A 26,605-nucleotide genomic window follows, 5' to 3' on the forward strand; every position below is an offset into this window, starting at 1 on the left:
AAGTTTTCTCTTGGGACTGCGTTGTTCAGGTCTTAATTCAGTCTAATGTTACATCAGAACAATGACAGCCAGAGAGACCTGTGGCAACTGGAGTACCCAAGTGTTCACAGCTTCTATGTGGTGTTAAGAGACTCAGCTTCCTTCTGTAATTTGGAAGTGTGAGAGAAGTGAGACTAAAGCAGGTTATCCAGTCAGCACACTGCTTCTCCCTTGTACATTTATCTACATAAATTGTGTGTCAGGGCATTATTTTGCATCCTAATGCTGTATAGGTTTTCAAAATTACCTTGTGAGTGCTTTGTAGTATGTCCATCCCCTTACCTTTCAAAAACGTAGGAGGATATTTGTATAAAAATCAGCTCTTTCAAAGAAAAAGGGAGGACAGAATCCAGCCATTTGGATTGCATTGTTTTGGAGAGAACACCCGTCATATTGTATATAAAAAAGGTAACTAAAATTTAAAGAAGACCTTTCTGATTTTAAACTTCCCAAGACAACCATGTTAGAGAACATACCGAAGTGCACAAGCATAGATTTAAACATGGCAGAATTATACTCTGAGTCAATGTCTATCCAAATTATAAATAAATGTAAATAGACAAACATTAGCCTTTAAACTTGAGCCTCTTGTATAAGGGCTGTATTTGTGGGCAGAGTTTAATTCATCATTTATGCTTATACATTTTAAGCAGTGCATAACTCCTTAAACTAGCTTTATTGAAAATCTCTAATCTTTATAATTCCAATTTCATACTTGTGTAAGCTTCACAAATCATTATTTCTGCTGCTAGTTGACTTCATAGAAATTAATAGCTAATAGAAATCAATAGCTTATCTGCATAAACCAGATGTCTGTAAACATTTTTAAATACTTTTTAAAAATCTGAATATGTTTTAAAACATTTTTTGCATAACTGTATGTTTTTTCATATTGGATATTTTTATTATAAAGATTAAGTGTACAGTGGTTTGTTTGGAAAAAATGTTTAAAGAGATATGGATAGTGCTGTAGAGCAGTAAGTTGAGTGTTTAATGCGTTTCATCTGCTCAACTATGTATGTTCAGTTTTTCAGAGATGATCCATTTATACAAAACCAGCTTTTAACAAATTGCCAGCTTCTGCTATTCTTGAATAGCAGAAGTTTTGCTAAATATAATTTTGTTAGTCTGATGTTATATTTTTGCAAAGTAAGTGTTCTCCTTTTATCCCTTGAAAAAAAAATTGTTTTGCTAAAATAATTTTGTTAGACTGATGTTATATTTTTGCAAAATAAGTGTTCTGCTTTTATCACTTGAAAAAAAATTAAGTATATTTCAGTGACTTTACTTTAAAATTCCTTGAGGTATGCTTTACCTACTGTATGTGCTGTCTGGAAGTGTAGTGGAGTTTCTGTGAGAAATACCACATATGTGCGCATCTTCCTGAGCCATATCGCTCAGCTGTAAGAGGTGATAGGCAATGCTTTCTCCTATAATTCTGTTGTATCTGTTGAAGTAAAGTAGTGTTTGTGTTGTTTGAATAGTCCATCTTCCAACAAATGCTATCACATGATGGTACTCTTAAAATGCTATGGTTTTTTTTTGTCTGGAAATTCCATTTCTGGTTCCTTTTTACAGAGTAGGAAGTATCTGCCTTGTGTTGTAAAGGTGAAAAAGGCTTTTTTGTAAAGGCATTTTGGAAACTGAATAGTGTGTTGAGGGATTTAAATAAAACCCTCTGATCTTTCGATGTCAGACGTATTTTCATTATCTAAAACCTGAAAACCTAATAGCTTCTTTTCTATAATTGCATTGTGTACAGTTCAAATAAACAGTAATTTTTCTGTTTAGCGGTAAAAAGTCTGTGTTTGGGGGAAGAAGTTATTAGCCAACACTATGCTGTTCATTCTTCGGAACATGGAAGAAAACAATTCTGTGCCTGAGGGGCTGTAGTCTAAGTAGATTAGTTTTTAAAAAATAATGATAAAAGAAAAATACTGACAAGGCACCTACAAAGTGTTCTTAGTGCAGGGAGTGGTTGTGTATACTGCTTTTGTTTTACAAATAAATACTGTTATTTAGAATAGATGACCATTTCTGGCTTTTGTTTCAAATAGGAAAAGATAGCAAAGGGAGGGATGTATTTATTTTTTTTTCTTACCAAGTACATTAAAAGATAAACAGGATTGTTATCTTGTATTTAACTGAAGCATTTCCACCAAAGTGGTTTCCAGACATCTATTGTGTAACTTAATTATGTGATGTCATAGATACGAGTTTTGAATAAAAGATGGCTGCAGGAGGAAAACAAAACAGCAATTCCAATTTGAATGTAAGTATCAGTGCTTCATAAAAACATAAATAATTTTAAAGCAGTTTATGTGTATTTATCAGTCGTCATTTTAGTTAACATTGTCAATGATTTATGAACTCATTTAAATAGGACTTCTAAATAAGTACCTGAAAGACCTTTCAAATCAGTGATCTGATAGTAGGGTGTTTGAGTTACTCAACTTTAAAGAAATTGCTGTCAGCTGAACATGAATGCTCTAGAAAAAAATCAATCAGGAGTTATACAGCTTTCTGAAATGTAATGTTATCATTATAAAGAACATTATAAAATACCTACTTTTTTACTTCATTACTGAATGTAAAAGCTTAGCTGAGTCTATAATGTGTCAATACAGACATAAAAACTAAATCAATCAGCTTGCCAAGTACATGGATGCATGATAGTATAGGACTCTTTCTTTTGGCTTGAGGTCAAATATAGAAAGCAGGGAAGTAAGATAAATTCACACAGCTCTTCCACAATGCTTGAAGCAGATGAAGTATATCAGAGCTTTGCTTTTTGTTGGGTTTCTTTTTGCTTGTGGATCATTTTGGTTTTTTGATTTGTTTTTTAAGGAAGTGGAGGAAAGCCCCTAGATGAAAGGTCACTTCTTTTTGATATAGCAAAGGCATGAAGAGATGGACATATTACAAATGGTATTCTGATGGCATAAATGTAAATACATAAGTTAACTAGTGTCTGTCTCTTCTGCAAATAGTGCATTAAGTTCAGTTTTCCAGAAGAGCATCACTTACTTTAGCCAAATCTGCAGACTGACTTTTTCTGGCCTTTTTGCCCTCTTGCTTCTGTTTCGGTTCTTCAAATGTACATGGTTTGGAGTAAATTAGGGGTAAAAAACCTAGATCCTGCTAGTTCTTGAATTCTGTTATATGCTTAAAAGTCTTAGAAACGGTAGTTTCAAGTTAATTGCCAGATTCAGTGCTAGTATATCTTGATGGCAGGAATGTTGCAAAATTTTTACTTTTCTAGAAAATGAAAGTGTTCAAGAGAATGGGACCTAAAAAAAAAAGGGGGCAAAACTGCAATTCTGTCTAATTAAGCTTCATGGTAGACTTATTTCTCTTTATAATCACGTTTTGGTTTACTGCTGTTTATTTGTCAGTTCCCTTTTTATTGCTGTCAGTTTTCCAGAAAATTAAATAATTATTTCAAAGGTATTTTGAATAGTGTTGATATGTACCATTTAAGGTATTCACTTTGATCTGTATTGAGCAAGTGTGCCATCTGCTGTCTATGTTGCTGTCCTTACCTTCATTTAAAATAATTTTATGCTTGTGTGGTGTGGCTGATAGAATATTTTTACCTGCCTTTTAATAAAGCAAAGGAAGTCAAAGGGGGTTTTCTGCAGCTGGCTTAATTGTAACTTTCCATTGGCAAAGGATTCTTGGAACACTGAACTCGTAATAAGGATTGGGTGACATCATGGATTAAAAATTGCTATCTTTGAAAAATGGTCATATTTTGTGTTTAACAGGGGAGAGAGATCACTTTATCTGTGCAGTTTCAACGTGGTTTTTTTTGAAAATCTATAGTTTGCTTTATGCATGTTTTTAATAGTTAGCACAGTGATTTCATTAGGTCACCTTTTTGGTAGCAGTGGAAGTTTTCACAGTTGTTTTCTGAAAGTGTTCTCCTCTGCTTACGTTTCGTATTAGAGTCGTCTTACATAGTAATTAAATGACGTGACCTCTTTCTTTGGAATGATTCTCAATGACAAGTATATGTTAAAACCTTCAAGAGTGAGAGGGTTAAAAAGTTTTTGGTACATGTGATATATATCAGTGAACAATTGTTTGATAAAAGGTAAAACTGTGGAAGTATATCACTAATATCAGTGTGTTAACTGTAAGGTGACATAAGATAATGAAAATGCCTGAAGAATTTAGATGGGAAACAGAATTAAGGCATGGTTGCGATCTTCTACTGGTCCTTTTCACTGTGTAATGTATATGTAACTATGTGCCTTTCTTGAGCAGTCAGTGTAGCTTCTGGTCAGTCAGAAACAAAAAGCAAATATGTTTTATTTCAGAGAATGAATTTGAGATTTATAGGTCTATAAAAATTGAAGCATCTGAAGTTCTTCATATTTGTCCTTCTAACAATTAAAACACAAATCATCATCCATAGACTTTTTATACATCAGTGAAATTATAGTACCAATAGTTTTGTGGGTCAGGTGTGTCTTTAGTAATTTAGTCAATGTTTTAATTTGAAATCTGTGACTACTTTTAAATTAACTATATGAAGTTCACAAATGAAAATGCACTTTCATAATAACGTCATGTGCCCACAAATTCCAGGAGCACTTTGAGTACTGACTGAATTTCCTGGGCTCACCTTTATGAAGAAGAGTAATATTTACTTCATGGTACCAATATCATTAGTGGTATCAGAAACTAAGTGAAGAAAAGCCCTTTATGTATGACAGTGTTGTTCCTGTGACATCCAGGAGGTATAGAAGCATCAGCATGATAAGGATCGTCTTTCCTGTCTGTTAGCAGAACCAGTACACACTAACATAGTGAAACCTCTGAATACACAGAAACAAAATGGCATAGGCTGGTGTGCTGGGCCTCTTTGCTGCCTTTGTGTGCATGTGCAAACAATTAAAAGAAATTACATTAACCAGTAAATGCATTAAGCAAAGGAGAAATTGGTTGGGAGCAGTGCATTCTATTTTGATGTTTGAAATACTAGCAGAATTACTGTAGCTGTTTTAAATGACTGTTCTGTTAAATATCATTGTTCTTTGACCTCTCTTGGGCTTAAATTCACTTTCTCGAAGAGCTTTTTGAAATTGCCATGCACAAATCACTGCTGATTTTCTGCAAAATAGTGACTGAGCAGATCACATCCGGAACCATGCTAGTTTACTTTATGTGGGGTGAACTTGAACCATTGCCACTGACCTCAGATGCTTTCAGTATTTCATATTCTTTCCCATTTCTTTGTAACACTGATAACTCCTGTATATCTTTTAATGTACAAGAAGAAATGAAATAGGTGACGATATAAATTCTTATCCTACAGGAGCACTTTAGTGAAAACTTAGTATTTAACAGGAGCATATACTTGTGACTCTTGGGAGTTGCCTCCGCACTTTTGGTTTGTTGAAGAGTTCTGGATCATGGCTGGTTTTCCTTTCCTTCCAGCTGACAAAGCACAACTGCTCTAAGAGAATGTTCTGCCTTCTCTGCCTGCCTTTGGATGCACTGGTTTAAAGCATGTGTCTTCCAGAGGCATAGCAGTGTCGTTTGGTGACAGCCATGGTGGTTTTGGGTCAGGTGGGCACCTATTCTGTTATGTTCACCATTCTGCTTTCATGTTTGGAGCCTTAGTATGTCAACTTGTTCCATCTATGAGCAATGGCAAACAGGCTGTTTCCTTTGGGGCCTGGCTTTGCTGCTTTGTTTCCTTTACTGTTTTGTAAACAGAATTACTTGCCATTTTGCAAAACCAGCCTATTCTCAGAATGTAGGATTCATCGCAGGCTTTGTTTGTCCCTTACAAATGTCTTTCATTTCTCTCATGTATGGAATTTCTTTTTCTGAGAGTATTCAAAATCATATAGTTAATGCATTAACTTATCCTTTTAAGTTTACATGGTTTATATTGTTGTCCAGTTGTTAGTGAATTCCTTATAAACAACTTGAATATGATAATTGAAGCATTTACTTTTCACTTTTACACGTCCAAAATGGAGAGTCCCACTTCAGTCTTTCTTCTGCTCCCAACACCTTTCATTCCATTTTGGATTGGGTTTTTTTGTTGTTGTTTTTTTGTTGTTTTTTTTTTTTTTAATGGTGTGATTTTTGAAGTGTCTTGAGTACTTTGCTTCCTTTCATGGATTGGAATCATGTTATTCCCATACCTCTACTGATTTCTTGTCCGTATATATTCTAAAAATGTCACCCCTAATCACTCATGCATTTGATCCACATCACATTGCATCATTTATGCTTCATCATTAATTATTTATTTCTTATGTCAGTATTCTGTTTTTTAGCGGTTTATGTCCTGATTCTTTTAAATCTCTAAGCTGATAATGCAAGTTATATGCACCTTATACTGGATTAACATATCTTTTTCTAAATAAGTTCTGAATATGAACAAGTTTATCTCAGTTGTAGTATTGTCATTGGACATATACAATAGCACTGTTCATTTAAACTTTTCTTCTATAAGAAATCTTAAATTGTTTATGGCAGGTACATGCAGCTGTAATCTTTTATGTTTATAATCTGATTCTGAGCCCACTAATGATAGAAATTATTCAAAGCATTTTGAATGGTAAATACAATATGGTGAGGCAAATAGCAGTGAAAAGTAATCGGACAGGGTAGTCAAGGCTTATCCAATTCTTTTTGGTGAACCTGTAAGGTAACTTCAATGCAAAAATATGTAAAGTCACATATGCTTAATTACTGGAAGGCTGTTGTTGAAAATCAAAGAATATTCAATATTTTGTTGTGAATTTTATGATATTTTCCATTGTGAATGCTGGCAATAGTGTAATGATTCTGTGAAGAAGTTAGCATTGCCAATATGTTGGAAGAAATATGTGTGGCAATAGGTTTGGAAAAACATTAGTGTAAAATTTTGTTACTTTAAAAGCATAAAAGATTTACTACAAACATGTATGTGAAAGATATTGGTTTTAATGTTTGTTTCCTATTGATTGTCAAACAGATTCAAGTATGTTTGAAGGTTTAGAAATCTAATGGATACATAATGCAAGTGTAATTTAATGTGATATTCCTTGTCATGTACACCACGCTCTTTATAGCGGACAGACGAAAACCAACATTTTCTTGACAAAGGTGACTAGATTATTTATGGATCTTGTGTTTCCACTTGCTGAAGTTAGACTGTGATTCATTGCTTGTTAAAATGCAGTTATTAACTTGCATTCTGTTACACTTAGGGTAAAACATTTCGTTGTTACTTATTTTTCCAAATTGCATATCAGTTTTCAAGATGGCATTACTCTAATTGTACAAAGCATGCATTATTGTCTCTTCTTGCTTAAGCATGGAGCCAGTGAGGACCATAACACTGTTTACATTGGCATGTACTTTTACATCTACTTCTTTTTAGTCTTTATGCAGCTGTATTCAGCAATGCCAATGTGGCTCAAAATTGTCAAAATTTATAAGTGTACTTAGGACTAATGCCAGAGATTGAAAGTAGTGAAATTGGCAGTTACAGTGCTGATGTCTGATCAAACCCTTTTTTGTCTGGTTTTAAGTTACAGTGACCTTGGTTTGTGTAGCATGTAGTTGACATGTAGCCCATGTTGCACGAATACCTCTAATACTACACTGATAAACTCAGTTACCTGTAATAAATCAGTTCTTTCAGATGTGGACACTTAGGTATCTACTGTGTGGCTTGTGGAAGTTAGAATGCCTCAGTTATGACTGTGTTATAGAATGTGTAGTAAATATTGAGATGTATTAAATAGAAGCTTTTATGTATTTTTATAAATTATCTTTAAGGAAATGTGAAAGAGAATCTCAGTGGTAAAAGAGGCACAAAGTAGAATATTGTTTTCCATTCTGTTACAGTCCTTTCTACTATAGAGTTAACTCTTACTTACAAAGAAGAAAAACTTGCAAACAGTATGCTATTCACATGTGCAGATCAAAATATGCATTGGTAGAAAGGTATAGATATGTTTAAGTGATGGGTTTATTTACAGTGGAACTATCTTTAGATATTAAAATACAGTTATATAAACATATTTTAAATATTTAATTAAAATGGTTTAAAATAGAGACCAGTCTTAATTTGAAACTAGGATAAATCCCCTTCAAAGAGGACCCCAAACAGGAGAAACATAATTTTCCTAGCCTCTTTGCAATTGCATTTATGGTTGCTTGTGATTTTAAACTTGCTTAGGTTTTTTTCCGTCAGTTGGCTTTTACTTTTTCTGCGATGAACACCAGCTGCTTCAAAAACAGTTTGAAGGCTTCATGAGTAGGCAGTGTTGTTTAAAACATAAGACAAATGATTTTTTAATGTGATGATTTCCTTCAGAAAAACAAGCACTTAAAAGTTCATTTTGTTACTTATTTATTTTATTAGTGTCAATGTGTCAGACATTGTGGGTTAGTGGAACAGTCTCTGATGCTTTTAATTTCCTTTTGCATCCCTTCTAATTTTCTTTCCTTGTTAAACAAGGGGGAGAGAGTTTGATATTGTCAGCTTGTGACAGTTACTTAACATATGAGGGTCATAATGCTGCTATTTGAGAGATAAAAGCATTGTGACAAACTGGACTCATATGAGTTTAGTTACATACAGCTGCTAGTAAACCTTTGGTGTTTACGGTTAGAGTCTATGGAAACCTCTTTTCCTTCTCACTGCTGATATTTTGACCTTTTGGCCAACTGCAATACTGAAATAATTTCCACTTTTTTTATTACGCATTCCATCAGTTGTGTACTAGTCATAAGTATATGCTAAAGCTTTATGACCATCTGCCATATGCCCATTACACTAAGCTTCCGTTTCAAACTTTTAATTCTTACTTACTTCTCAAAAGCTAGAAGAATTATTTTCTGCTTCTGTTTTAATGATTTTTTTTTTAATTTTGATTGCCTTTTTTTTATCTGCTCACTTGCCTTATAAAAAGAGCACTTCAAGTGCTCAAGGAATTTACTGTAATATACTGTTCATATCAGTATTCAGATTATGAATTTTAGCATTGGGAAGTTTGTGCAAAGTTGGTAGGAGATTTGCAGTTCTGGTGGCAGTCTTCTTTAGAATAAAGCTTCACATGCTTAGGCCAACAAATGTATTTATATTTACTTTTTAGTTAGGTCTGTAGGTTTATAACCAGAATCTGAAGCTATTATTCTGACATCAGTTATTATAATTGTCTTGCAGTGGCTCAGTAGTTAATGCTTTAAATTATTTCCTGTGGTATGTTTTTGTTGTTGTTATGAATAATAGACAAATAGCAAAACCATTATATTGCTATCCAATATTGAATTTTAAATATATTTTTCTTCCAGAGAACTAGAGGACGGAAACGAAGCTTTGTGCCTGAAGAAGAAAAACCTGAGGTTGGAATATAGTGTTTTGTTTGTTTGTTTTTTTTTTACCAGTTTCACAAAAAAATCAAACTTTGGGCTGAAGTGTTATTTTCAATGCTATAATTGAAATATTTGCTTTCCTTCCCTCCTTCCCCCCCTCCCCCCCCATTCCTTTCTTTTGCTTTCTGATATCACAGGAACGGATTCCCAGAGAAAGAAGACAACGACAGTCTGTTTTACAAAAGAAACCCAAGTCAGAGGATTTAAGGACTGAATGTGCTACCTGCAAAGGAACTGGAGACAATGAAAATCTAGTCAGGTAGGTTTGATGCTCTGACTTCAAGAAATTAAAGTTCCATCTTCATCACTTTGTCATTGTGATTATAACAAAGATGTGCTTAAAAAACCAAACAAAACCAAAACAAACAAAAACTTATTTAGGGGAAACATTGCATTAAAAGTGTTGACTTGATTCACTTATTGACCTGCCAAACACATTTACACTGTGAATTAAGATGTAAATAACCTTTTCTAAAAGAAGAGAAATAATTTCCTCTTTTCAGGATGAATTGTCAATCTTTCGGAGCAGGTCAGAAAGATAAACCAGTGATTTAATGACATTAAAGCTACAGGAGCATCCTAAAAGTAATTAAATTAGCATCATTAACAATTTTATGAGCTGAAATGTGGATTATGAGGAATGTATGTTTTTAAAAATGTATTAATACACATCCATTAATCATGCAGATTATGAAAGTGTTTGATAATCATGTTTCTTATCTGAAACAGAAGAAAAAAAACAACTGTTGAAAGGTTTTTTAGTAGGTGCAGAAATCTAATTAAAGTGTAGAATAGCTGCCATTGAATAGCTACCGTTGATCGCAACTTCTGCTGATTCTGACTTTATAGCTAGCATTGTCTCCTCTTTGCGAAGCTGTAGAAATTGCTCACAATTCTTTAAAGAAGAATACTGGAGCTTAGCAACCAGAAAGTGGATTTCAGTCGAATCTACTGAGCTTTCATTAAAATGTTCTCATAAGAAGTTCAGATAAAAATAGTGTTATAGTTAGGTCCCGTGTGCTTCAACTAGACTTGTCTGGATAAAATCTCCGCTTTAGCTCAGGTGGAACTGTTGTTTTTAACTGGAGGGATGATTCCAAAATACATCTTTTAATTTCTTTCAAGAGGGTTATGAGAAAAGTCAGTCAATGATACATGCCAGCAATAGCTTTAGAATCAGGATGTGTCCCAGGCAGAGATGTCTTGTACTCAGAACAGCTGATTTTAGTATCAATTACACCCTGTGATTTACTGAGGAATTTGATACAATGTCATGAGTTGTATGCCATATTGTATTTTTACTTCCAAATTGGAGGCAGAATGCCTATACAAGCTCATCAGTAACTGTATGACTCATACATAGACAACCTACTCCTGCTAGGTACTCCTAGATCCTGCTCAGTACCAGACTTTGAAAGAGAGGCAGGATGTTAGAGTGATTTTTGACACAGTTAACTCATGAGAACTGATGGCAGCAGTTTTTAACTGCCCATGACAAGATAAAGGGCTTTCTTCAGCCTTATGGTACACCAAAAATGAAAGATGCAGGAAGACCTTTTCATTGTGAGAAGGAGACCTGGGAACACCATGTACTGTGCTTTACTGTGAATAAGCTAGTGAATTAGTTTTCTTCTTCAAGCTTTTTCTAGAAGTGTTAAATACCACATTTGAGGACATAAAGGGTAAGATGAGAAAATGACATGAATAATTGTATATTTAAGTTGCAGTTAAAGAATATGGTAGAAAATTAGTGGTATGTCTTGTTTACTACCTGAAAATATTTCAGTAGCAATTTAGATGGGCTCAAAATAAGCATACTACATGCCAGAATCCAGTCACTTCTCTTGTAAACCATCCTTAGAATTGGGCTTGGAAATGGTTAGTAATCCTGCATGGGAGGAGAGAGGAAATTCTTATGTTCCAGTTTTTTCATAATTCTCTGAATTTTTTTCTTAATCTGTCTTATTTTCCATATTAGTTTTTAAAATAAATTCCAGTTGTAAAGCTTGCTTTTCTTCAGATAATTCCTATAAATACCTGCAATTTTATTCAGGTTGTTTGACCACTGCTGTGCAGGCTTAATTTTGACAATTGCAAAATGGTGGTAAAGTACTTAGTAAATTTGAATTATTTTAGTATTATTCTTTTATAATCTTCATGGGCCTTCTAGCTTTTTCTGCTGTGTGTTTCCTCTGTCAGGGCTGGTTACACGACTCTTGAACAATCTGCTTTTAAAAATTTTAGGTTTTTCTAAACTATATGTGGTGCTCTCACTTTGGGGTTGCTAGCTGAATAAGGATAAGAGAAAGTTAAGCAATGATTTAAAAAGTGTAGTGTATAGTAATTAATCTAGAATAAAAGCATAGATTGTTCAGTTATTACTGTTTGACTAATGGAGATTCACTTTTTTTAGACTCCATTTTAAATGCTTCTGTGTAGCATTGGATGGCTGAGGGTTTATTTGTTCTATGTGCAGTGTGTTTACAGAACCTGTTTTTCATATGGTTTTAAATCTTTAAACAGTTCCTTGTGAGAGGGTTTGAAAGTCTTCCTAAAAAAGTACATTACCTTCTGATGAATGATGATGGTTCCTTAGTTGGCTGAAGTTTGCCTTGGTGACTACAGTTTTGTACCCAAAAAATGGTTAAACTGAGAATATCTTAAGTTTAGCTTTGCTAAAATATATTGACATGTTCCCTGCTAATATTTGCCATATGTGTATATTATAGACATGCCAAGACAGTACTTCTTAGTCACTGATGTCAGATTAAATAGATAGAATCATAGAATAGTTAGGGTTGGAAAGGACCTCAAGATCATCTAGTTCCAACCCCCCTGCCATGGGCGGGGACACCTCACACTAAAAACAGTTAGACTGTTTCAGCAGAGTAGCATGCCCTAGAACTGAAAGCTTAGGTTTTGTGGTTTTGTCCACAAAAAAGTATCAGTCTTGTGATCTTTTTTGTGATCCTTTTCAATTTTATATTTGTTTTTAGAATTCACAGTTAATTTACTTTATAAATTCCTTTCTATATATCTGTGTAAGTTTTATTGAACTTAATACGTTTGAAATTTTTAACTTTTACAAGATTAGTGAATGGTACACTCAGGATTTACAAATGAGATGACCAGTGAAAAGTTAATTGGAAAAATTTATTCAAATGAGGCAAATCCTGATCTATAGCACTCTAAATGTCAGTAAAGAAGCTGTATCTGTAATTCAGGTGTGGATTTTGAATAACTTTTTATTCAAATGAACTCTGAGTTTTGAGAGGAATAATAGTAAAATATGGAGGGGTTTTCATATTTTATATTTGATGTAGATAGGTTTGATTTAAGGCACGGAGACACGGCACTTTTTTTTAAAAAAGATAAGTGTTCATTGAAAGGACTCATAATGTGTGCTTGAAATTAAAATATTGTAAAGCCAGAGGGTAGCTATAACAACATACTGCTATATCTTAAGGAGTAATCAAATATTGAAAATATATGCTTGAAACTGAAGACCTCTTTTGAAACACAGGTGTTTCTAAAGCTTGATGTGAAAGATAAATTTTGTAATAAACTCAGAAAATAATTTTGAAGGATGAATTTGTTTTTATAGGTGATCTCTACTGTTTGGTTTAGAAAACATTTAGGTAATGATGCTTTTCATTCTTTTTGTGAATCTTCAAGTTGTGTATAGTTCAGACATTTTATAGGTTTCCTGAGTGCTTTATTAATGTCTTGCATGAGGAGTCACCAATAAATCTTTAAAAATATCTCCCTTGTAGCTCCCTCTAGAACTTAACCATATTTAGTAGAAACATGGGTAAAGAAGCATGTTTCAGGTGGCTCAATATGAATGGTTCAGCTAGCTCTCCATCTTGCCCCATACTCCAGAGTAAGCGACGGAATGACTGTACACAAGAAGTGGATCTAGCACAGTATTACTGTCTACTGCATTTTGCTAAAAGAAAAAAATTTGGATTAATTTTGTGTTTTTTATTAATATGTAGAATAAAGTTTCTTTTAAAGAAGCATGCACAGTCTAATCTAGGTCAGAATCTCCTAGGGAAGACTTATTGAATGACTTCACTTCTTTAGAAGTGGCCACTTCTCAAAAAATAATCCAGCCCTCACAACTGCTGCTATTTAAAAAAATAGTATTAGCCCTTCAGTTACTGGCTTTAAGACATCCCTGGGTAATATTTAGGAATATAGTGCATTATATAAAATTGATAATCTCTATACTAGATTTGAGAAAAGCAGAATAAAATTAGAATATAGTTTATGCATGGGGCAAAATCATAATTTACCAGGTTAAAGATATCTCTGAAAAAGCATTGCATTTCTTCATCCCACAATTTAAAGCACAAGTGTATTGTAATAAATTCTTGTATAGTTTTATGTATTGAATTTTTATGCTTTGTCATCAGTTAAGTTAAAATGGCCTATTTTGATTGATTTATAGCAACTGAGGCAAAATTATTCAGCATTACAGAGAAGGTAAAAAATACTTATGTATTTGAAAGAGTATAGAATAAAATTTTTTTTAAAGATTTGAATGCTGCTTATAAACTATTCAAAAATGTAAAGCTGCAGAAGAAATTGTTAAGCATTTATGTTATTTTTAGGGCACATGTTTACTATGAAATAAGCTACATGTGGAAGTATTTGTTTTTCCCAATATACTAAGTCATATGTTTCAAGCAATTGTAATACTCTCCATATGCAGTATCTCTTGCTCTACCAAGGCAAGCCTTAAGGGGGATGGTGAATAGTAGGAAGGGTAAAAAGAAAAAAAACAGATGCAGTGTTATTTACTACAGAAAAAAAACAAAACAACAACACAAAACTCTCAAAATTGAGTCTTGGCATAACTTTGAGTCATCAAATCATACTGTAACTAAAAATCTTTAAAATGTATGCAGCATTTGTAATTCTGGTGCTATAAGTGTATGTATCAAGTTTAGGTTGATAATTTAGACTGTATAAAGCTACAAAAAGTGATCTACTTTAATTCTGGCTTTGACAGAAAGCATGTTCTAGTCAGGCTTTTCTGAATTCTCCGGCAATTTTCTCTCTGAAACTGTGAATCGCCTATTCCTCAGATGAATTTGTCTTGTAGAGGTTCATCTTTGCATTTGTGTTTCTTATATTTCATTCAGAGGTGCATTCGACCCTTCAAGTTAAAGATTTTTCCTTATCTGTTAGCTGCTAGTTTTGAAACTCTGTGTGAGCTGAAGTTTATTCTGGAACGAGTACATTAATTATTAATTACTTTAAATGCATTGCAACAAAGTTAACAATCCATCTTAGTAATTGAAAGCCTATGATTTACGGCTGTTTCAGAAGTTTAAGGCTGCTAATGTAGAGATTAATCACAAGGAAAATGTTACTTAATTCAGCCACAATTTGCAACAATCTCATGTTTTACAGGGGATTACAAATGCATTATTTTATTGAAATGAACTAATTGAATGAAAGGGAACTTAACATTCAGTTCTGTAGTTTATTTCTGCCATATAGTTTATAGGGATTAATTCCGCACATTAGTTTTTCCAATTGCTTAAGTTACCTGTTCGATAATTTTATCTGTCATTTACCTTATTTTATTGTCTTCTAAAATGTGATTCTTTTTATGCTAGATAGAAAGATAATACATATAATGAGAAATGCACATTTTTGTTGACAGGGGATTTTATTCAAACTGAATTACCTATGCTGCATTGCATTTTACTGTAACATACCACAGATTTTTCAGTAAATTCACATGCTAGGGCAGGTATTCCAAAAACCACTGTAGGCATTGTGAAGCTCTCTTGTGGAGTACCTTGAAGTCAGGCATAGGTCTGGTAGCAAGACTCCTAGTGCTTGTTGAGAAGCAGAGTGCAAGGCATCTCTGCATCTGGGATACCCAGCTACCTAAATCTGCAAATGCCTGGAACATGTGAAGTTGTACTACAGAAAGTCCATGGCAGGCTCCAGAGTTTTCTGTTTATTAGCAACCGGTCTATTTACCTGGTACCTAAAGGATTTCTTTAGTACATTTACCTGTTACTTTCCTGAAATGAGACAGCAGAATCTGAGCTGAAGCCCACATTATTTTTTTTCTCCTGATTTATAGTTAACTCTCACGGAAATTGAAGCCATCTAAAGAACAGAAGCTCAGGTCTTTGAAAACTGTTTTGGTGTTCTATCTCTGATTTGATTCTTAGTTCCTTCGAGATCATACAGTATTCTTAAGAGTTAATCTGCATAGGAGTGACCCAGACTAGAAATTTTGGAGATGTTGCCATGATTAAAAGACCTGTTTCTATTCAATTCTGCATTATCTCAGAATGAGGAAGCCAGGTGCACAAGACCATCTTATTTTTATGTAAAGCTTAGATTTGAGCCTTCGTTTTGAAAAAGAGAGCATAATTGCATGGAAGGTTATTCTGCCTACCAGTGCTTTCTGGTCAAGGGGAGACATAGCAAAGGGTGATACTTGTTTGGGGTTTTTGTTATTTTTATTTTTTTCCCCTCTGGGGAACAGGTAGGATGTCTGTGATTATATTTTTTTTTTTTAATTATTTTTAAATTTAATGGCATTTCCTATTGAAACACTGTGAAGAAGTGTAGTTTTTTAAAGTAGATCTTTTTATGATTGTAGACCAATGACTCCCAAGCTTTTGTATGCTGGGCTTTAATCTGTAGAACCTTTGTGAACAGTAGAAGTTTATGAACTCTTCAGGTACAAGTTAAAGTCTGCTGATCTGAAAAGCTTGTGTACCAGTGTCATGAACTTTAGAAGTCTGTAACTAGATGCCCACTTGTAAATAAGTGATTTGATTGGTAATTTTTAAAAAATATAGTTCTCTTCAGTTACAGCTGCTTGATAAGTTTGTCCTGCAGTCATGGATTTGTATGTTACAACTTGAAAATATATTCAGAAGTTGTCATCTGTTCCCAAACCAGCTGTGAATTTCAGTTTTATGTATTACTTTCCTGGCTGCATTAGGAAATACATGCATCAGAGACCTTTGCACTTTGTTGTCTTCTGTAACTCCTAGGATTTGGAAGAATTAATAAAATAAGAAAGTATAATGCAGATGATGTCCTAGTTATCTTTTCTATAAGTAATGAGCAAGTTTTTTAGATAAAGCTGTCATTGAGTGTGGTGCCACTTCAGAAGATTAAAATTACTTGAATGAAACAAGATGCAGGGAAATGAAATCACATTACCTGTGATGGTGGAGGAAAGATGACGTATCAAATTGTTTCCCAGTCTGGTTACTATTAATAGGTTATGGCTGCAAAAATACCTATCTTGATGGGGTCAGTAGCTCCTTACTTTTGTGGTCATTCTCAGTAATTTTTTCTTCAGCATCAAAATTGCATCAGATCATTCAATTCACTTGGGTGTTTAACTGTGTCAGATACTCCATCATTCTGGCCAAACTGCTTCAGTCACTTTCAGTGCAGCAAGGTTATCACATCAGAGCATTTCATAATACAGGATATTCAGAAAACAAATGTCACATTCTTTATCAGTTCAGTTGTGTTATATCATTAAGCTGAGCTATTGCTACAGCACCATGAAACTGAAATTTATACTTATGAAATTTATAACCTGAGAATGTTCGTGTTCAGGTGTTAAAGTAATGTGGTAGAAGACCACAGCAGGACACAGTAGCCGTTTAAATGCTATGTTGCAGCATCAGTTTTGGCTTGTCACAATTAGTATCAAGTGGGCATCTGTGCAGTTAGTTTCTCGAACTAAATCTCTGTCCACAGAGCCATAATGTATATTAGGGACTATTTCAGTAAGAAATCTTAATATGCAAAATAGTGATGCATACTGTTAAACATGTATCTTTTTTTTTTTCTCATTTTTTGTTGCTGCTGACCAATGCTTTTACGATTTTTGATCTGTAGTTAGTTAATCTGTATAGCGTTTTGATAGTAGGAGGTCTGAGGTTTGGGTGCAAAGCTGCATATACACTACTCAAATTTTATCTTGGAGTAATGTGAGAGTGTGTTTTATATTACCAAAAGAACTTATACATGAAAAGCAGTTAGATGTCAGGAATCTTAAGGATTTTGTGTCAATTTTTACACCATTGACCAGAATTATTCTTCACATGATTAAAATGGAGTGTAGCACCATTTTCATTAATAAATCAGTGGATCAAAGTTGCCTGCAATCAGTTACTGATTTGGGTCTAAATCAAGAATTTTGCATATGGCAGTATTACATAAGGGGCTATAGAAAATTTACATGTATATGAGCTATTTTCTTTTTAGTTTTATAGTTCTATAGCCTAAGATATTGCAGAGCTGCTTACTGGAGAACATACTTTTAAAAACATAAAACAATGAGAAATAATTTAAGAAAACACCAATAAAACCTTCCTTTCGTAATGCTTCTTCAGTATTATATTTAGTAAAGATTGCTCTTTTTTGCAGTATTTACTACAGGAAATTGAGTTCTATTTTTGAGCTTTATTTTGAGGTAGCTGAAATAATTGGTGTATAATAGTATCTAGATAATTTGAGAATGTTGAAATTTAATATTAATCATTTTACAGAATGGATTTTTTTGGGGGAAAGGGTTAGAGTTTTGTGTGCAGTTCTGGTGTCCTCAACATAAAAAGGACATGGAACTGTTGGAACAAGTCCAGAGGAGGGCCACAAGGATGATCAGGAGGCTGGAGCACCTCCCATCTGAAGATAGGCTGAAAAAGTTGGGGCTGTTCAGCCTGGAGAAGAAAAGGCTGCGCGGAGACCTCATAGCAGTCTTCCAGTATCTGAAGGGGGCCTGTAGGGATGCTGGGGAGGGACTCTTCGTCAGGGACTGTAGTGACAGGACAAGGGGTAACGGGTTAAAACGTAAACAGGGGAAGTTTAGATTGGATATAAGGAGGAAGTTCTTTACTGTGAGGGTGGTGAGGCACTGGAATGGGTTGCCCAGGGAGGTTGTGAGTGCTCCATCCCTGGCGGTATTCAAGGCCAGGTTGAATGAAGCCTTGGGTGGGATGGTTTAGTGTAAGGTGTCCCTGCCCATGGTAGGGGGGTTGGAACTAGATGATCTTGAGGTCCTTTCCAACCCTAACTATTCTATGATTTTATTTGTTGTTACTGTAAGTCAGCATAATGCTCTCATCCACTAGATTTTTCATTTTGTTTACTGTCACTGTTACTTTAGCTCTCTATTGGTGTGGTTATTGAAATTACAGATTGGATAACCTAAAGTTTGTTGTTTTTTTTTCCTGTAAGCAAATATGCTTGGAATTTATAAAACAGAATTATATGGCTTTCCTTTATTTTTCTGCCTTATTATTAATTTTATTTTCTTTGACATGATTGTTATTTTATTTTGATTAATTTGGGGTTTGTATGTTTGTCAGGTATACCATATCCAAGGCTAAAATAAGGTTTTGCTTTGCCTTGCAAACAATAAAACTGGCTTCTCCTTTGCAACAGTTGAGATTGTTATTATTACTTCTGCTTTGTGTGGTTCCTTTACATTCTCATCTCAATGAAATTAAATCTGATTTGCTTCAGGCCATTCAAAATGCCAAAGGCAAGATTCCTTATCAAGGCAGGAATTCAGTATCCCTGAATGTTTAAGGTAGCACTTAATTGCCCCTTGAATGCATTTTTGAATCTTGCTGTTTGCCTTAAAGTGTCTTTTTTTTATTTTTTTTATTTTATATTTTCATTTGGACAAGTGTTTTTTGGGTACTGTTGTGTTGTGGAGATGAGCAGCACACAATTTTAAGAATTTGCCATGCTGTCTTGACTCAGGTTACAGCTAAATTTTTAAGCCTGTCTCTGACTTCATCTTGAGAAGGCCTAGTAACTTCACTTAGTTTTGAGAAGAAAGGTGTGGAAAGGATATGCAAGAGAAAAAAAGAGAAGTGTATGTTTTCTTCCAGAGTATCTAAAAGCTTTTAGCAGAAAGTAATATGGGTCTGTTTCCTTTTTCGTATCACTGATTGTAACAATGCAAAGGTCAAGTATAAATTAATTTTCAGTTCTTTGATTAACTGGCTGAACTGATTCTTCCCCACTCTTCCCCCCAGTTGTCAGTTAAACTCGGTAATGCTATTGTATTTCATGTGTATTTACTATTGAGGAACATGAGCAATATGTCCCTCTGAGTCTGTCTTTGAGATCTGATGTAATGCCGTATTAGGAAAATATACAGTAAAGTGTAAGCTGACATTGGAATATGATGCAGTAACTGACTTTTACCATTGCAGATAAACAGAGTAATTATTCTAAATCATAGCATCACTTTCAGCTGGATACCCACTAAAATCACTGCACTGTGGTTTCCTGAAAATGCCACAATCCTTCAACTGCCAAATTAAGCCCAGGGAGAACAAACATCAGTAGTGCCTGCACAGTTATGTAGAGGGATGAGCTCTGAACCAAGTGAAAAGATGTTCTGGAAGAACAGTCACCTTTCCCATGATGTGCACATTTTCCATTACATTTCTGACACAAAATGCTGTGAAATGATTTAATGGTGACATTTTGTTTTGCTGACATTCCCTTTTCTTATTAAAAAGAAACAAAAGTTAGGTTAAGAAAGTGGAGGAAGAGTGGCCAAGCATTTGAATTCTACTAGAGAAATCTGTTATCTTTTGAAGGCAAAACCAGAGCTGTTCTAGATAAACATTGTTTCTGACATAGGATTTGGGTTTGGGGGAAGGGAAAGGTATGTATTGTCAGCATCAATATTGAACACCTTCTTCTGTAAGGTTAATTTATATTGTTGCTTTGCAGTAATTGCACACCAAATATGATAATTCAGTAAAGCATCCTTTCTAGTTAGCAAGCACAAGCACATTAGCTATAAAGCACAGCACACTTATTTCTGCTTGTCATTCTTGATCTATATTACTAGAAACGGTTGTAAAAAGGAGCAAAGCATGAGCAGACGTGGGACACTGAAAGGTCAGCACTTGTCACTTGGAAAAGGATACATTTTTATGGAGTGAGAAAACAGAAATCTGCTGCCCATTGATGTCATACAGGAGCTTGTCTGCATCTGAAGTAATAAATGTAAAAACACGGGTAGAAAAACTGCCTGTTTTAAGTGTGGTTCATGTATCCTTTGGCAGCTTTCTATTTCCTGTTTCAGAACTGATGAAAAGCCTTGCTTATTTCTAGCACAGTATAGAAGTTTTATCTTTGAAAACCACAGCTTTTGCTTTTGTTTTCTTAAGGATGTATGAAGTTTCCTTCATTTTCTTTATTATGGCACCTCATTTATTTTATCGTTCTGCCATCCCTTTCTAATTTGTTGGGTGATGGTTGATGTCATTGTAAGTCACTCAGTTTCCCTGAGGGGACATTTGAATATGAATAAAATATTTTAGTTTGAAGTCACTGGAAATAAACATAGAGTTTCATTTGTACAGTAACTTACTTGGGAGAAAAAATGTATGTATTAAAACACATTTGCTGTCACATTATTTGTTACTTGGCTGAGAAGGCATGCTGGCTTTGAGAAATTCAAAATAATTTTAACTGGGTAGAGAACCTCAGTTTGTTGTAATTTAAATTTTTGTAGCTAAAAGTGAATACAGACTAGTATATCCTTACTCTTCCTGAAAGTTAATGTGCACAATTGGGTTTTAAGGGTTGGATGTGTCTTAGGAAAGCTGTGTGGCATCTGTTTGCACCTTCAGGACTTTATGAAAGCTTCAGCATCCTACATGTGCTAAAGCAGTTGTGATAAGGTTTTTTTGTTTTGGGAGAAAGCAGAAATTGTAGTGATAGCCAAAGGTGAATATGGTACCAATACTTAAAAAGTTGAAGAACTGCTTAGTTTTAGCTTAAATAGATGGAAATAAATACAAGTATAATTCAGTTGTAGTAGTGGACTGATAGCTAACTTAATAAATGCTAAAAAATAATGTTCTAATAAAGTCTAAAAAAAAATTGTAAAAATCCTAATGACAGTAACCCAAATGGTACAATTTGTTGACATTTATTTGACCATAATGTATTAACAAGAATTTCAGAGCTGTTTCTTACAAAAGGCTATTAAAAATTAAATAGATGGGATGAAATTGTTTTGGCAGCCTTTAGCTGTTTGCTAACGATTTAATACAGCAATAAAAGCTAGCAATAGCAGCACCAAAAGTGCATAGGAGCAACTTGATTGTAATTTGGTAATACTGTATGAATAAAAATACATACTTCAGAGTAAACTGCAGCCAAGGTTTATCCTTGGGTTTAAAGACCTCATAAATTTGAAGAGCTTTCTAAAGTGTTCTTGTTACTAAACGTCAGAGACAAATTATGGCTGGTGCTGATGTTGCTACCAAGGGAAATGGAGGAGAGGAAATAAATCTTCTATTATGTAAGTATGCCTGTAGTAAGGGTTTCCAGACCTCAAATGGAAGTCTCTTTGGATGTTGTGGTATGGGCTGCTTATTTACGTATTCCCATCTCTGCTCAGCAATCCAGGTGAATAAAATGCAAGAGTATGCATGAGACTGCTGCCTGTATTTATGTACCTAATAGAGAGCATGCTGATTAGCATAAGCACAGTTTTGTGGTTTATACCTGGTGAAAGGCAATTAAATAAACAAAAAAAAACCATCTTTAAACTGTCTTTGTGAAATTGTGAAGTCTACTGAGATGGTGAATTTCCTTTGTAGGGCTGTTTTAGAGGTAATGGAGTCTGTATTCATTTGCTGTCCTTTAACTTGTGTATAAAAATTCAGACTACATGAGGTGGGATGTGGAAAAATGTTCTGAAAGTGTGTTTTATTATAAATGCTTATTGAACTAGACATTAAGTAGGTGCGACAGAATACATAGCTGGTTTAATTGGCAAGAATCTGTGCAAGTCCAGAGCAATCCACATCATCAGTTTTTTATACATTTAGGATATTTAAATTATATTTCTGTTCAAATTAATTATACTTTTTAAAGTGTTTTGGGGAAAAGGAGAAAATATGGAAGTGCTGCTCAAGGGGGAGTGTTTTGGAAACTGAGGAAAGAAAATGAGACGAAAGAAGGGGTAACTAGGCAGAGAGAATGAGAACAAGTAATAAATAGACGAGAAATCAGGTTTCAAATTCTGTAAATTTCGAAGTAGTGAACTAGAAGGAATCTAGTGTAGAAACTGTTAGGAACATAACTTCCTGGCAGTGTATATTTTGCATTACCATTTGATGATGCAAAAATTAAGAAGAAGAAAGTTGAAGTGATTTGAGGATGGAACAAAATGTGACCAGAAAATTGGCACTAAAAAGAAATGGTTGATTTTTGAAGATGTTCAGAAAGAATAACAAATGGGAGTCAGTTAACAGTGTGTGCCAGGGATAGCCTTATTTATAAAGCTGTTTGCTTCAGTATTGAAGACCATTTTGTAGTAATTGACAGGAAAAGAGAGCAACTCTTAGATTTTTCCAGCTTGATGAAGCCTGAAAACTACCTGTCTGTGGAGGGATGTTAAGAAAAGCACTTGAGGAGAAAATACTTAAAATGTCCTTTTTTGAAAACTGGAAGTATTATCTGTTAAGATTTTTTTCTCATGAGTAAAAAAAATAGTGCTAGTTTTAGTAGTCCAATTGTGTGATGTAAATCAATCCAGTAACATTTAACTGAAGTTTTTCTCCATTTTTGAGAGATTGTGCAAGCACTGGTATGGAAAAAGTGGGAAAGCAGCAGTATAGTATCTTAAAATGCAGAGCAGATGAAAATTAAAAAAAGAAATAGTGTTACTTTGTAACCAGTCTTAGTAAAAAAATTGTTTAAATTTACATAAAAACAGCCTGTTGTCTGCTGGTACCTACTGACAGTTCTTTTAATAACACTTGCTGTGAAAAAGAGATAAGAAAACCAGCGGGCTTTTAAAACTCCAGTGGTAATCTTAGTTTTTCACATTAAAGAACAATAAGTAAACGGCAGGACTTTAATTTTCTTCAGTTCTGAAAGGCTTTTCTGAACCATTTCTGCTTTTATTAAAAGCAGAATCAGAGAATAGAGTTTGGAGGGGTCCTCTAGGGCTGGTCTAGTCCCCAGCCCCCTAACTCAAAACAAGATCACACAGAGCATGTTACTCATGGCAATGTCTTACTAGGTTTTGAGTATCTCCATGGATGGAGTCTCTGTAGCCTCTCCAGGCAGCTTGTTCTGTTGTTTGTTCCTCCTCATAGTGAAAAAAAAAGATTCTTCTTATGATTAAAAAAAAAAAAAAAAATCATTTATTTAAGTTTTTTGCCTATTGCCTCTTATCCTTTCACTGGAACACGAAGAAATTTGTTTTTTCCCCGCAGCTCTCTCAGCTTCTTTTTGTATGACACATACTCCAGCCCCTTAATCATCTTCACAGGCCCTTTGCTGGATTCACTCCTGTAACTCCATTGTTTTTTGTACTGGGAAGCCCAGAATTGAACACAGTGCTCCAGGGGTAGTTTCACCAGTGCTGAGTTTAGGAATAAAGCATATTTATTGTCCAGAGAAGTAAATATTAAAAAATTTGGTTTGTTATAGAAGAAAAATCTTCCTGTAGTCAATATAGTGAGTTATTGAGGACAGTACTTAAGGATGAGAAAGTATTTCAGTTATTTTGTTTATTTGATCCATGTCTTTGGAAAACTGTGTCACAGTTGTAGTTTGTAATTGTAGTAAATGGTTACTTTGTTGAGCAACGTACTAGAGAACCACCAGTGCTAACGCTTACTATTTTCCACTGAAATTCTTATCTCGTGGTGGAAGGTTCCACTATGTAAGTTAAGACATGCCATTTCCAGCCCCTTCCTCTGCCTTCTTTGAAAAGTGACTTTTCAAAATGCATTTCAAAATACAGTATATTAGAGTATCATCCCATCTAACAATAGCTTTCAGTGGGCACCTGTCAAATTGCATTAAAAGAGATGCATCATCTGACCTAGCAGTGACACACACATAAACTCAAAACTCAGCTGTGAAGTGTTGTTTGGCAATTCCTTTCAACCCCAGAAAATTATAAAGAATGTTATAGCTAAAACTTGTCACTGTTTCTTTGCTACAAAGAGGGAGTTAGAAGTGCTAGTAGTGAAAGTCTATCAGTGTTACACTAGAGGGATAATGTCCTTTTCCCAAGGGACAGAGAACATGAGGACAGGACATTTGTCACTAAATTATCCCCTTTGGTGGGTAGTGGTGTACCCTGCAAAGTGGGATTGTGGGTGCAGGTTTTACAGATGCTAAGAGTTAAGATCTCTGCCTTCATTCAAAACAAAAGTGGGAATACACAAGCTGGCTTTCTGAGGAGTGACAGAAGACTCCTAATCATAAAGTTTTTGTCTGATGCAGATCGTAGTTCCTTGAAGACTTGATCCAAACAGTTTGTGTGAACTAGCTATTAATTTCTAAGCTATACCAAAACCATTGTGGCCTCTTTTTCCCCTTGTGGATAGTATCTTGTAACTGTGTGTAGGCTGTTGATAAGTACATCTGCACATGTGTGTGTATTTGGAGTAGTCAGTGTATGATCTCAAACAGTGTTAAGCACATGCTATGTTCCTGTTTACTGTCATTTCCTCCAAATGCTTCTCTGAAAGAAAATGACACCTTAAGAAGGAAATTTGTCTTTGCTGGCCCATTTGATTGCTGGGTATTTGCAACAGTATGCGCTTTGCATTTTGTGGAAAAGGAAACGTGTTAAGTTTATAGTATATAATACTTGAAACTTCAATATTTTTCCCTTTTTCAGTTGGTCCCCTTACCATAGAAAACACATGATATTATTAAAAGATCTGATACTTTTATTTTGAAACTTACTTTACTTTGAAACTTTATAACAGCACCCACTCCCCAACATATACACATACAGGCCTTTAAGAAGAAAAGTGAACGGAAGTCTTTGATCAGTTAATTGAGTTTTGGCAAAGACCTCCCATTCTTTCCCAAGAACAAAGAATAAATTTGCCTATATCAGTTTGATTAAATCTGGAAAATTGGAAGCCTTTAAGAATATTGGGAGTGGAATACTTTTCTCATAACTAGCAGAGTCATACTGCAGCAGTTTTTAGATCTTTTGTCATCTGTGCTTTGAGTTGCTTATCCCTGCCTTGGAGCACTAAGTTGCTCCAGGACTTGTGGAGAAGTTGAGAGCAAAGTGGTCAGCAGTGGTGTCAGTGACTGGTGATCTGAAGTCTGTTTGATTCAAATGGAGATTGGCCAAGTGCTACACTAGACAAGAAGAATAAAATGAGGCACTAAATTTGGGCAGGTGTGTCACTCCAGGGTCACTTCACTTGTCGTTTGTCATTCACAGGGTGGTGTGAGCAGAATGTACATAACTCAAGAATACACAATTGCGTATTCACTTCTGGTGAGGACTAGCATGTTGCTAGGCTAAGCTTTATTATGGGCATTGTACACATAGTGTGAATGCAGATGTCTAATGAATCTGCTGGTCAGGCAGTCATTGGTAAGGTGAAGATGTTTCAGGTTCTGTTGTTCCTGGATCAGGCTAGTTCTGATCTTGCTGAATGTCATCCTCAGGTTCTCCACTGTATTCTCAGGGGTTCTAATTTCTGTCAGTTTTTTGTTGGGTGGTTGTTTTTTTTCTTGAGTCATTAGTGTTTACCATTCCAAATCAACAGACACAATGAATTTTTTTACTTATCTGGCGGAGTTTGGCTTTCTCCTGTACTACATCTTGTTTTCCTTCATAAAGCTAAGCCAAAGTTACGCAGATTGCTGTGTGAACAGGGCCTTGGGTTAGACAGAGAAACCCTTGAGCTGTGGTTGTCTGGGCAAAAAACCTGGCAGTTACAGCCAAGTATGGAGATTGGTGGGATTGAGACTGGTGTGTCGGAGAAGGACCTGAGTTCAGTTGGTAAATGTGCAGAAACAGTATTGAGAGACAGTCTTAAGCTCATGTGGAGAGGCAGCAAAATACAGACTTTTCAAGCTCCAGGACCTGAAAGAAGAAAATTAGGTGTGTGAGAGAAAGACATTGGAACAAGAAAACTATGTGGATGGTAGTCAGAAGGGGGGAGATACTGAAATTGTAAAGAGCCATGGACAGGGAGTTGTGGATAGGAAGCCTCTGCGAAAAGCAGAGGTTTGCTGTGGTTAAGTCAGTGAAGCTGAGAGGGGAAGTGACTGGAAAATGGTATCTTAGTAAACTTTCAGCTACTGTAATGGTACAGTGGCAGAGGATGTTTATTATGATTGTGAAATG

At 34.8% G+C, this 26,605-nt stretch overlaps 1 protein-coding gene across 8 annotated transcripts in view; it reads left to right on the top strand.

Annotated features, from left to right (window-relative positions):
• The window catches only part of PHF14 (PHD finger protein 14), a 163,341-nt gene that overhangs the window by 57,968 nt on the left and 78,768 nt on the right, over positions 1–26,605 (top strand). For 5 of the 8 annotated variants that reach the window (XM_065666214.1, XM_065666215.1, XM_065666217.1 and 2 more), the window contains 2 exons: positions 9,352–9,402; positions 9,570–9,691. In XM_065666214.1, coding sequence (XP_065522286.1) covers positions 9,352–9,402; positions 9,570–9,691 — 173 coding nt within the window. Of the gene's footprint in view, positions 1–2,249; positions 2,312–7,021; positions 7,153–9,351; positions 9,403–9,569; positions 9,692–20,314; positions 21,988–26,605 lie in introns of those variants that run through there. The other 3 variants (XR_010609874.1, XR_010609875.1, XM_065666216.1) reach the window with 3 other exon arrangements.

Source organism: Lathamus discolor, chromosome 2, assembly GCF_037157495.1.
Source record: "Lathamus discolor isolate bLatDis1 chromosome 2, bLatDis1.hap1, whole genome shotgun sequence".
Taxonomy (NCBI): Eukaryota; Metazoa; Chordata; class Aves; order Psittaciformes; family Psittacidae; genus Lathamus; species Lathamus discolor.